The sequence below is a fragment of the Amblyomma maculatum genome, chromosome 4 (assembly GCF_055883805.1).
Source record: "Amblyomma maculatum isolate TAMU_Amacu chromosome 4, ASM5588380v1, whole genome shotgun sequence".
NCBI classification, from domain to species: Eukaryota; Metazoa; Arthropoda; class Arachnida; order Ixodida; family Ixodidae; genus Amblyomma; species Amblyomma maculatum.
In genome coordinates this window covers 40,005,349-40,017,591 of record NC_139347.1, presented here as the reverse complement: position 1 = coordinate 40,017,591, position 12,243 = coordinate 40,005,349, and the positions used below count along the sequence as shown (strand labels likewise).

General features: G+C 45.3%; 1 protein-coding gene across 1 annotated transcript in view; it reads left to right on the top strand.

Annotated features, from left to right (window-relative positions):
• LOC146190790 (transient-receptor-potential-like protein) overlaps positions 1-12,243 on the top strand; it is a 48,453-nt gene that overhangs the window by 24,779 nt on the left and 11,431 nt on the right. The window contains exons 5-10 of the mRNA XM_084600236.1: positions 100-334; positions 1,768-1,905; positions 2,413-2,552; positions 6,506-6,621; positions 7,326-7,562; positions 8,886-9,081. Coding sequence (XP_084456362.1) covers positions 100-334; positions 1,768-1,905; positions 2,413-2,552; positions 6,506-6,621; positions 7,326-7,562; positions 8,886-9,081 — 1,062 coding nt within the window. The remainder of the gene's footprint in view (positions 1-99; positions 335-1,767; positions 1,906-2,412; positions 2,553-6,505; positions 6,622-7,325; positions 7,563-8,885; positions 9,082-12,243) is intronic.

Here is a 12,243-nt window from a genome sequence, read left to right as displayed (position 1 = left end):
TCCCACTTTTTCCAGCCGAATAATATAGTGTCAGGCAGCTGCAACACTTTCCCTTTGGATCATCAATTTTCGGATCAATATCAATTCTCCTGCACGCAGTTTGTGGCCCACCCGAACGTGCAGCAGCAGATGAGCACGTTGTGGTACGACGGCCTGCCAGGATTCCGGAGAAAAAGCATCTTTGGCCAGTGCCTGCAGATCGTTAAGATCGGCGTGGCCTTCCCTTTCTACTCGGTCATGTACATCCTCTTCCCACGCAGCAGGGTCGGCAAGGTCTGCAAGAAACCCTTCGTCAAGTTCATATCGAACGCCTTCTCATACCTTCTATTTCTACGTGAGTACTTCGCATAAAAGGGGACGCGGCGTCACGAAATGTAGTTCGTCTCAATACGAGTAGGATGCCGTACTGGAAGAAGTTAATGCATGCGCAGGCGACAAGCGGATGCATATAACACAGCGAAAGTAGTTCCTTTTGCATTAAACAATATCTTTTCTGGTCTTCCGACGTGGGCTCGGAAACTTTTATGTTTCGTTCTTTTTATCCGTCCCAACACGTCAGCTGACCTCCTTACTCAATGTCATTTTTGGTCCTGTAATATATTAACGTTCGGTTTCTGGGGTTTAATGTCCAAAAGCGACTTTTCCTATATAGGACTATAAGTTCGTATGAATTTAAAGGTACGATGTCGATGTACTTTCAGCTGTCATGCTGGTTTGGTTTGGTTTGTGGGGTTTAACGTCCAAAAGCGGCTCAGGCTATGAGAGACGCCGTAGTGGAGGACTCCGGAAATTTCGACCACCTGGGGTTCTTTAACGTGCACTGACATCGCACAGCACACGGGCGCCTTGCTTTTCGCCTCCATCGAAAAGCTGCCATGCATAAATAGGTATGGTATCGGTGTACTTTCAGCGTCAATCAATTTTACCGAATTTGATAAGGCGCGCTGGTGACACTACTGGCAGTTTTAAGTGAAAGGTGCTACTTCGGTTTTCTTTCTTTTCTTTTCGCTAACTGAAAGCGAACAAGGGGACCTATTTCGTTACGAGGATAGCCTTGTATTCAGAAAAGTATGTAATGACACGTGAAATCACGTGTATACTGTGAATACGAAATGTTACGACTAAGCTCATACAGGCGTTTTTCGCAGGCGCGGGGCTGCGCACGCCTGTTCGCAAAATGAATCTCTGCCAATGGGACGGTGCAAAAAGCCGATGCAGGCGTTTGTCATTGAATGAATCCTAACCAAAAAAAAAAAAAAAGAATCGGAAGTACCTGCGGTGATCCTCTTTTATAACCATGACGCATTTTTGTGCCCTCTTCGTACTTTCTACGGCGTTTAAGAAGGGGAAAAAGCAAAGTGTGTGTGTGTAAGGGGGGGGGGGGGGGGGGGGGCAGTCTACAAGCACTGCAGCGCTGTCAATGACTTGCCGCATTCCACCCTTTGGGATCGGATGGAAAACGTTTATTTCACCGACAGAGGTGAAGAATTTGTTGTTTGAATTTCAATGATGAAATCAGGGAAACGTGTATTGCAAGACCTAGCTTGCAAGCGGAATCTAGTGACTTGTTACAATGGTTGCAGCAAGGTGCAGCAATGAAAGTTCCTTCCATTAGTGCCTTCCTCGATTTATCTATATGTCCAATATTTTTCGTGCCCCTCTTGCAATTCATAGAAGAGATGCTTGAAAAATTGGTTGTCTTATCCGATTGCATTGTTCACGATCAAGCACCCGGGTACTGACGTATGATATTGTTTTTCGTTCCAGTGCTGTTGATTCTCGCTTCACAGAGGGTGAACTTGGAGGATCTGCACTCGCACTTCCAAGGCAGCGAAGCGACAAAACAAAAGCAGCGAGGACTGCCACCGTCTTTCATCGAAGTAGCCATCCTAACCTTCGTCATTGGTACGGAACGCAGACCGTAGTGCAGTGTGCCTACTCGATGTGTATAGTGGCGCTGTATGACAGGTGACATGCATTTATATTGAGAATCACGGGTAACTGAGACCGCTAACATTTCTGGTCGATCGAAGCGTCAACATGCTAGCATCTGTAACAGTTGAAAAAGAAAAGAATCAAAAAGAATTGATTCACAATAAATGTGAATTAGCAGGATATTACGCACGCGCGAGTTTGTGCATGCACGTAGGTCAAGATTCCGACTAGCCTCCAAGCTTTAGCAGAGGTACTTGCAAATATGTGCAGAAGTTACGCGAAAAATTGCGTATCCATTAGGAGACCCCGTGCTGTTCAGGCAGCAAAATCATAATGCAGTGAATCTAGGCACACCTTTACGGTCAACTATCATGCTTCGACCACAGTTCCAGGGGCTGCGCGTGCTCTCTCTTTCCAACGACAACAGTGCTAAAAGCAATGCATGTCGTTTATTTTACTTTTTCTGTGTGTTTTCAGCTCACATATGGGAAGAAGCGACGGAGATTTATTCAATAGGAATGGCCCGTTACCTCAAGGACAGTTGGAATATGTTAGACTCGATACGGAATACCATGTACGTCACTGCCACTTTACTCCGTATGGTGGCTTACTTTAAGGTGCGCCTCCACTGGCCTTTGCCTCTACGCTTTTCTGCCAGCCATTTTATCTCGCAAGAAGTGAAATCATGGTGAAAATTAAGATTCTGCAAGAAGTGACCATCAAATTCAAAGATAATCCCGAAATCAGAGAATGGCTTTACAAAAACAAGCCTTTATTTCTTCAGGTGCCGACGTAAAAGTAAAGGGTCAATAGTGGGTAACTACAGAAGACTGTGCTACCACGAGCAATCTAAGCTGAACATTTCCTTCGAGTGTTCTGGCTTCTTTCTGTCAAGCAGAACAGTATTATGAGAGAAACACATGGTGCTCGAACAATTAATATATTAGAGGCTGGCGATTTACGTGCAGCCACCTTGCGCTGCACAGCCATTTACCTGTTTTGCAAATAAATAATTGGATAATTAGGTTTATTTGCATAAGTTAATACATATTTATTTTAGACAATAAATGAGAGTTGTAAATTTAGAGAGCACCTTCAGAAACTCCCACTCCATTATTTGCGATAAGGAAAGTCTCACAACAGCGCTATTTAGCACGGTCAAATTAACCGAACTGCAATCGGTGGGCCTTGCATGACTTTGACGTTGACGTCGGCCAAGCTAGCATAGCAGCAGTATACCCATAGCCAAGCCAAGCCATTGACGTCGACCTTTGACCTGGACCTTTGGACTTGAGGCCCCAAGGGAACAAACACAGACAGCAGCGGCAGCCGCTGGCTCTAGACAGCCCATCCGCAAATCCCCTTCCATTAATCCCAACAAAGTTTTTCAGACAGTCAGTCAGACCTTTGAGAGTCAATGCCAACTACTAGATGTCGCCTCTAGACGAGTACCTAACATCGAGGCACCCTATACCTGACTGACGTCGCTGTCGCGCTGTATAGCGACAACACATGGTTTCGCAAATCTACTCGGCTTAACAGTATATAAAACACTATCACTTTTTTTTTTCTTTTTGCAGTTACAAAGAAGGCCCGCGAGATGCAAAAGGGACAAAGTGAATGGCGCATTCGCGCTCTACCCTAGTGCTGCTCTCAACAGTGGTTTCAGCGAACGAAATGAGCTGCGGCAGTGACTTGACAGCTTCTTTGCAACAAATATGTTGGCAGAGGTTTCTTCGTCGGCGCGCGTGGCGGTGCAGGTTTCAAAGTGTCTGCTGCGTGAGGCGATAAAAACTACCTATCTAGAAGATTGGAAATGAGAGTTATATATTTAAATGAAGTCAGTTTCAAATGAACAAGAAATATGACTGCGTTTTAGGGCTTAAGGCTTGGATGACGCGGGCGAAGCAACCGTCGCCAAAATATAGTCCCACCGCTGCAACAGGGCCGTGAAATAAAGGCGCAGCTAGTTTAGTTCGCTGAAACCACGGTCTAGAGCAACAGGACCGTGCCATACGAATGCATTAGTCAGGTGGCTCGTTTTGCATTTCGCGGGATTTCTTTTTTTTTCTTTGAGCTGGGAGAAAAAATATAGGAAAGGTTTTTTTTTTTTTATCTCAAAATAATGAAAGGTGGTTCCTAAAGGTATTTTCCAACTTAACGAATCTCATTTATTGTCCACAGTCAGTATCGAGTAATTTAGGCAAATAACCCTAGCCGACTAGATGCAAGGTATATGGTGCGCAAGGTGACTTCGAGCACTGCGAAAATTGCGTTTATCTCACCTGCTTCTACGATTTTATTTTTTAGCCCTTAGCTTAAGTTAGTTGAGACACCAGGAATTTTTAGTTACAACTGAGTCAAACTCGTGTTATCAGTCTACCAATTTCAGGAATCCGCCAGTTACTAGGGCGCACATTTACAAGGTGAAATTGAGATCATATGAGATAGCAGTTAAAATTAGCTTATACCCGAAAAAGGTAAATGGCTGTCAAATATTCTCAGTTGAAGCTAGTGTTAATTCACGTGGTGGTGGTCCTAGGCTCGAACTCGGGATTTCACAAAATTTGCAGCCATGAAGATTTGAGAAAGCTGCACGCATTTTACGCTTGGGGTGCATAGATGACAGTGGTAATTATTCCAACATTAATTCTGCGTGCATACCTGGTTGCACCAGATCGTTCTTAAAATATCCATAGCCCGACCATTGGCGTTAACAATGGGCGACACGTACAGTTCAGTTTCATATTACAGACTCACAAACTCATTACGGCTTTTTCTTATATTTGATCTCATATTAGCAGTGAGCATTCGCATATCGCTGTGAATTCGATTTGCCGACGCATTTCTGTGAATTTTGCAATTTCTTGTTCTACTAGCGCATTTCGTGTCTAGTTTTGACGTGACAGCGTCAAGGATCCGTTCAGCGGAGATCTTGGCGCGAGAAAAAAAATCTGCATTGTTCAAAAAGATCTGACCCCACATGTGGAGCGGCGGAATCGAAAAAGTAAACGATTTGCGCTGAAAAGTAAATTTTCGAATTTACGGATTTTCAACAAGCCACTGGAAAAGAGGCAATGCAATGCACATTCCTAATAGATAGTGCCACTCCGGTTCGACAGTCTCAACAATCTGGTTTTGGTCGCCAGTGATAAAGGCAGGCAATTCCAATCAATTCAGGTGCACGGAAGAAATGACTGGTTCGGTTTTGTGGGGCTTTTACGTCCCAAAGCGACTCAGGCTATGAGAGACGCCGTTGTGGAGGGCTCCGAAAGTTTCGACCGACAGGGGTTCTTTAACGTGCGCTGTCATCGCACAGCACACGGGCACTCTGCTTTTCGCCTCCGTCGCAAATCGGCCGCTGCGGCGCGCATCCTTGGGCACAGGAGCTGAGCGCCCCAACCACTGCACCACCATGGCGGGTGCACGGAAGAAATGAATAAGAACAGGCAACTGTGTTCAAGTGGAGAGCATTTACTTTTTAACTGTTGTTAAGGTGAAATGAAATGTAGGATGGTGGTTGAAGCCATAAGGAAGGCAATGTTGAGTTATGGTAGTACAGTTTGTGAAAAAAGAGATGAAAAAAAGAAAGATGCACAAAAATACGTCGTTAGTGTATTAAACAGTGCTTAAGAAGTGAACATGATTTAGGTAACATTTTGACCCATAACGGCATTATTATATAATTATGCAATGCTGGAAAGCCAACTCTGTGAGCTTTCAAAAGCGCACTTTTGACTTTCGAAAATTTGAACAAAAATGGAGAATAAGATTTAAAATTCAGCTCACATATAATGTTGACTGATTTCAGTCTTGATCTATTTCTCTTTAACATAATAAATTAAGAAAATTGACCAGTTAATGTCAGTTAGTTATCGACTAATATTCAAGCTCCATCGCGTAAGTAATGCCCGCCTTACATAATCAATGGACTTGAACAAACCGCACAAATACATCTCTCGGGGTTTTTAAAACATTAGTTTGCAAACGATTAGGAAAAATCACCCAGTATATGTCGCGGAGTTTTTCCTATTATGTGGCAATTTACGACTGCACGCTAATTAGTATACATAAAATTAGAGAGGTAATAATTAAGGTAGTAAGCCCTCACCTCACAGCCATGCAAAATATAACTGAATTGCGGGAGATTTGAACCAGCAATTTAAACTGGCATTGGTGTGCTTTGAAGCGTCATCTCGCGATCATACTATAAAATACGAAACGGCGGACATTTTGAGCGGACAGTTTAAATTACCACTGGTATGCTTGGGAGCCCGCCGCGAGTGCATGCCAGTGAGGGGAGGAGTGTAAGGTTGGTTTGGTTTGGTTGGTGGGGTTTAACGTCCCAAAGCGACTCAGGCTATGAGAGACGCCGTAGTGAAGGACTCCGGAAATTTCGACCACCTGGGGTTCTTTAACGTGGGGAGGAGTGTAAGGGAACGAGGCTCATCAAGAGAAGCCGCTGACGGGACAAACTGACGTTGTCGCGTCATGCATGCAGATAAAGATGGAACCGAAGTGTACCCCAATTTTCTTGTTTCACTGATGACTTCATTTTGCCTTTCACCAGGAGAAACAGGAAATAAGCACGCAACCTATGCTTGAGTACCTTCCCAGGGAAGAGTGGGACGCATTTGATCCTATGTTGATCGCTGATGGCCTGTTCGCTGCTGGAAACGTCTTCTCGTGAGTGAGCCCTCCCTGTGGTTTAAATCACCTGCAGCTTAAGCTCGGGTTCTTTGCTTGACATGAGTGAGGAAATAGTGTTTCATATTTGTGCCTGACAGATATCGTTGAATGCACCTGGAAACCAATCTTTTTCTAGTGCATCATCTGTAAATATTTACAGCCCCATCAGGATAAGCGCCGATATCAGCACGGAACGGGAAAACCAAGCCAGGAGCAAGGTACGCAGCTAAGAGCTGCGTATCTTTGCAAAGTTACATGTCTGCACTCAATAGATTGTCCAGGACCTGAAGGAAAGTTATCTTGGAGAACGCACTGAACACGAAAGTTAGCTTCTTTAAGTGCACACAGTTAGTGAGACACTGAAGTTTCAACCCCTAAGATTAAAAAAAAAAAAAAAAAGCTAATTACTCCATCTGTAAGCGATGATAACATAAGCCGATGATATGCGTTACTGCCAGATCGTCTCAATACAGCAAAGTTCGATAGCTGTTTAATATGGCTGACCTGAGTCATAACAATGAAACACGAAAAGCTGCGCCTGAATACAGGTGACCGACTGGTGACTTTCAGTTAACTTGTAATGCTTTTGCCAGACCTCCACGAGGCGTTCACGGGAAGCATGACGTTCCAGTCAGGCCCCTTTTGACACTTAATTCACGAATCGTAAATCGTACCTGTGTGCGGGTCCCGTTTGGTTACAGCGCTCTCCGCCTGGTTCATCTCTTCTCGATGAACCCACATCTGGGACCCCTGCAGATATCGCTGGGAAGAATGGTCATCGACATCATACAGTTTTTCTTCATCTACACATTGGTGCTATTCGCATTCGCCTGTGGTCTCAACCAACTGCTGTGGTACTACGCCGACCTGGAGCAGACCAATTGTGATCCGCAGAACCTCAGGGACTCCTCCTGCCTCACTTGGAGGAGGTTCTCCAAGTAAGCGCCGATCAGTGCCCGCATCCAGTATTCCTCTTCTAGTCTTTGTTTGCGAGTTGTATGTACCCGTTTTTTTTTTTCGGCCCAGGACAGTATAAATGACGAACTAGTACGTACAGCTAGGCAAGTATGGGGAACCATGCAGAAAATGGCTTCTGCGTTCTAAAAATCATAAAGGTAACAAGCACATTTCATGAGAAATGGTTAGTATAATTAAAATGAGCAAATTAGGATATTGAAGGTCAAACTGCTCAAAAGACAAACACAGGAGCAGAAGAACCACAGGACCAGCGCTGACTCACAAATGAAAGTTTATTCAGTGAAATGAAGACAATTTATGGGAAAAGTGGCCAACCAATCAACAAATGGAGAAACCAAAAACACGTGTTGCTACGTGATATAAAGACATGCAACCTCACCATAATGTAGCAAAATAGATGGCTTGCTAAGCACAACCATATTTTTTACTTCATGCGGTAGGCTTCTATATAATCACGTGTTAAGCGGGTCGGGTGCTTGTACAGGATATCGCAATAGTGGAGGGAAGCAAAACAAGATTCGCAGTCACGGACATGGTCAAATAGATTAGTAGATTTGTTAGCATCCAAGTTATTTTCATGCTCTTTCAAACGTGTATTAATGCACCACCCCGTCGGTCCGGTGTACACTTGTCCGCATGACATTGAGAATTTTAGAGACTATCCCTCTTCAACGCATGGCACATACTTTGTTACATGATTAACCCCAGTTATTTCAGGTTCTTTCGTCTTTTGCGTTGTTTTCCTTTCAATATGTTTCAACGACTCGCACGTTTGGCCATGGCGTTGAGCAAATCAGGCTAATTTCTTAGCTCATAAACTTGAAAAAAAAAAATACGCACGGTTGCTTCAACGATAGTAGATAATGAAAAGTTCAAAATAACTCCAACGTCGCCTGCTATGCAGGGTCGTCCACTTAGTTCGAACACGTTCACCGTCTTCAAAGCGTCTTTGCGCACGAGTCAGCCGCGCAATACAGCTCAATGGCACAGTTGATGCAAAACACCTCTTCCAGGTCCCTCTGTGCTTACGTCACTGTGCTTCGATATGCAGCCGCGTAGTGAGTTGTCTTACAGCGTGCATTCTGCATTTGTGGCACCTGACACTAAGATTTCGCTTTGAGAAATGTGTTTGGAAATGCGGTTCATGTAGTACTACATCACCATTAAATACTCGCCTACAAGAAGAATAAACACTACAATTGTTTGTAGTCTGCATTGCACGTGGCCCACAGGGAACTACAAACACGCTAACTGGCAACGCCTTTTCACCTTTTTTCGCGCAGCCTGTTCGAATCTTCGCAGTCCTTGTTCTGGGCCAGCTTCGGTCTGGTGGACTTGTCCAACTTCGAGCTCACGGGAATCAAGAGCTACACGCGCTTCTGGGGTCTCCTCATGTTCGGGTCGTACAGCGTCATCAACATTGTCGTCCTCCTGAACCTTCTCATTGCCATGATGAGCAACTCCTACCAGCGGATATCGGTGAGCGCTCGCCTCCACGCTGTTCAACAACAAACAATGTGCGAATACTTAGAATGCCTGATTCAGAGCATTTCACCTTGTTTATGAGAATGGGAAACTACCGTAGTGTGTCTCTCAAATTCTTACTGGAATTCTACAAATCATACCTACTCATACTTAACTCGACTGAAGCCATAGGATCGAAGAGAGTGAAGCATTCGAACTCGAGTGGTGCGTTCCTGTTCCGAGATGCAATATGCGTGCTGGTCGCGTATACAGTGTCTTAAAAACCATTTCAAAATCACCATGCCATTTTCTTCTTTTTCTAGGAGTGCGAGGTTAAGTTTTTCTATGTATTTTGCATTGACTTCGATAACCTAACGCCAGCAAACCAGCAATGCGGTGTTGTAGGGTGACGTGGGGTCTCTGCACCTCGCGCTAGTAGCTGGTTTCCAGGTTAACAGCCGACAACCAGGCGACTTTGTAACTATTGCCGCTGTGAGCGGAAAATCCCGGGCGTGCCCGCGGCTGTTTCCCTTTTGTATCTCTTTTGCTGCTGCACATCCCCCCATCCTTCCCCACCTCTCAAGCGAATATATCAATCTCGTGCACGCAGTGATCTCGAGCACTTTCGGTATCATTCAAGGTGGCGGCCGCAGCGCGACAGAGGAGGGAGCCATGCGCGGCCTCGATTGAGGCGAGACGCGCCACCGTCGTGGCAGGTGACATGACCAGGCACTGATTGGTGGACAAGATTAAGTGACGTCACGAGACCACGTGATATGGTCCAGTTGGCAGGAGCTGTCAACAATGAAAAAACATGAACATGTCTCTTGCACATGGTAGTTGATTGGTCGGCGGTTTGCGTTTTGTCTTGTCACGAGGCCATACTCCATGGCCGTGCTGGCATAAGCGGCCTCTCTTAAGATGAATGGGTGAGATGGGAATGGAACCCACTGGGGCCTTGGATCTCGAATCAGGCACGCTATTCCTAGGCCACACGGGCACGTTCGTTCAGTTCAGTCGTTCAGTCGTGTCCGACTCTTCGTGACCCTATGGACCATGTCACGCCACGCTTTCCGGTCTCTCACCATCTTCCTAACATCACATAACTTCATCTGCAGCGCCTCAAGGATGCCATCTAACCATCGCGTTCGCTGCCTACCCCTTCTCCGGCGACCCTCAACCTTTCCCAACATCAAATCTTTCTCCAGCGACTCCTCTCTTCTCATCAGATGACCAAAGTAGCTGAGCTTTAACTTTAAAATTTGACCCTCCAATGAGCAGTCAGGGTTTATGGTCGACAATATCGACTGATTTGATCTTCTGGCAGTCCAAGGAACTCTCAAGAGTCTCCACCAGCACCACAATTCAAACGCGTCAATTATTCGGCGGTCAGCCTTTTTCACAGTCCACGTACGTTCGTACGACATGGTTAAAGCGGAGCTTTATACCTCGGGCGGCCTTTCACATAACTGGATAGGATACGATTGTGTGCTAGTGCAGTGGTGTGCCAGATAATGAAGGTACAAATCAAGGAACGCTCGAAATCTTTCTGAGATTCGATCTCTCTCTTGAATTACATTATATTCTGAGTATGAGTCGTCCATATTGCATCTTCTCGCTGCCCCGCTGCCTTTTTTAAGGAGAAAGCCTTTTCAAGCTAGTAGGCTATGGAAATGTTCGCAAGAAATGTTCTCGCGAACTGACAGTTAAGTACGAAAATCCGACTCCACCGGAAAGGGTGGAGACAGATTTTCGAACCACTATCTGTCCGATCTCCAGCCGGGCGCGCAAATCACACAGCCACGCGAGGCTTTTGAGAAAACGATAGTTGCCTAGATTCAGTAGTGATGACAACGACGACGCAATCAGTGTCAATGGTAATGATGATGATAGTAGTGATGACAATGACGGTATGGTTAGCGAAAACAGACATGTAAAGTGGCTTCCGCAATTTCCGCTCTTCAGCAGATTTAATCGCAGTCCTGTAATTTTTGTTTTATGTGTCAATGCGTCCATCTTTGTTTCACATGGGCTTCCTCTAGAACTGAGTCCTCCTATTGCTCCGCTTCGGCGACTTCGATATTTTTAGGCCGGCCCTTGTTTCCTTGTAAACTATGGCACAAGTGGACACCATAATGTGATGGGGCTAATAAAGCGGTCGAGGTTAGTTTACTGCATGCTACTGTATTTGTTGTGCCAAATTTAGGTACATCGGTTCTCCACGACAGTGCTGGATGGAAGCTATGGTCGCAAAGCAATTTTGTGGCAAAGTTCGGCGGTGAGCGCGCTCAGCTATAAAGCAAGAACAATTCGTGTTTCGGAACACTCCGTTACTATGCTTTATGGATAGATACCCATGCAGCAGAGCCATTTCCACGCTAAACGACAACAGCCCCTGATAAAAACTATCTTTTCCGTGCGTATCCTGCGAGACAGGATAATGCACCTGTGTATAGATACTCCTTTGTCCAGATTACCGATAAGTTCGCGATAACAGGAATTCAGGCCACATAAAGACCCTCGGATATATATGTGCATATGAAAACGGCGTGTGATATTTACAGCTATCGAACGAATAAAGCCGAATGCCCGAGTAACACAATTTTTCAGACAAAGGCATAGAAACTTTGAAAAAAATGGGTACGCCCTTTGCCGCAATGGTTAACAGCAATTTTAAAGCAAAATATTTGCTGGCCTGGTCGAGCCAAGGTCTAATTGTCAACGTAATTTGACCTCGTGTGCGGCGCGAAAAGCCGACGTCGCTCGCTTCTATTCCGCACGCGCCTGCTGCTGCTTCTTTTTCACACGCCTGGTAAACTTCGTACCGGTACATATCTCCAAAAATATAAAACAATGCCTGGCACAATCCCACACATCCTTCCAGCCCCCTTCCTACCCATTCTCGCCACCGCTTCCCATCTGGCTTGCCTCCTGAGACATTGCCCTTCAAGATGCCTTCGACATCTACTTGTCGTCTAGACCCGGCTGTGGTATCCTTGAGGTTCACAGGCAGCCATGCATAAAGGAGGTAAGCCGTAGAAAACCATGTCTGACAATGCTTAATCGAGCTTTCATTCAGTAAACTAAGTTATCTATATGAGTCTGACCTGGCTTGGCAACACAAAAAAGCACAACAAAACTTTCACTTGCATAACCGGGCTTAGCCAAGCTAAGCCA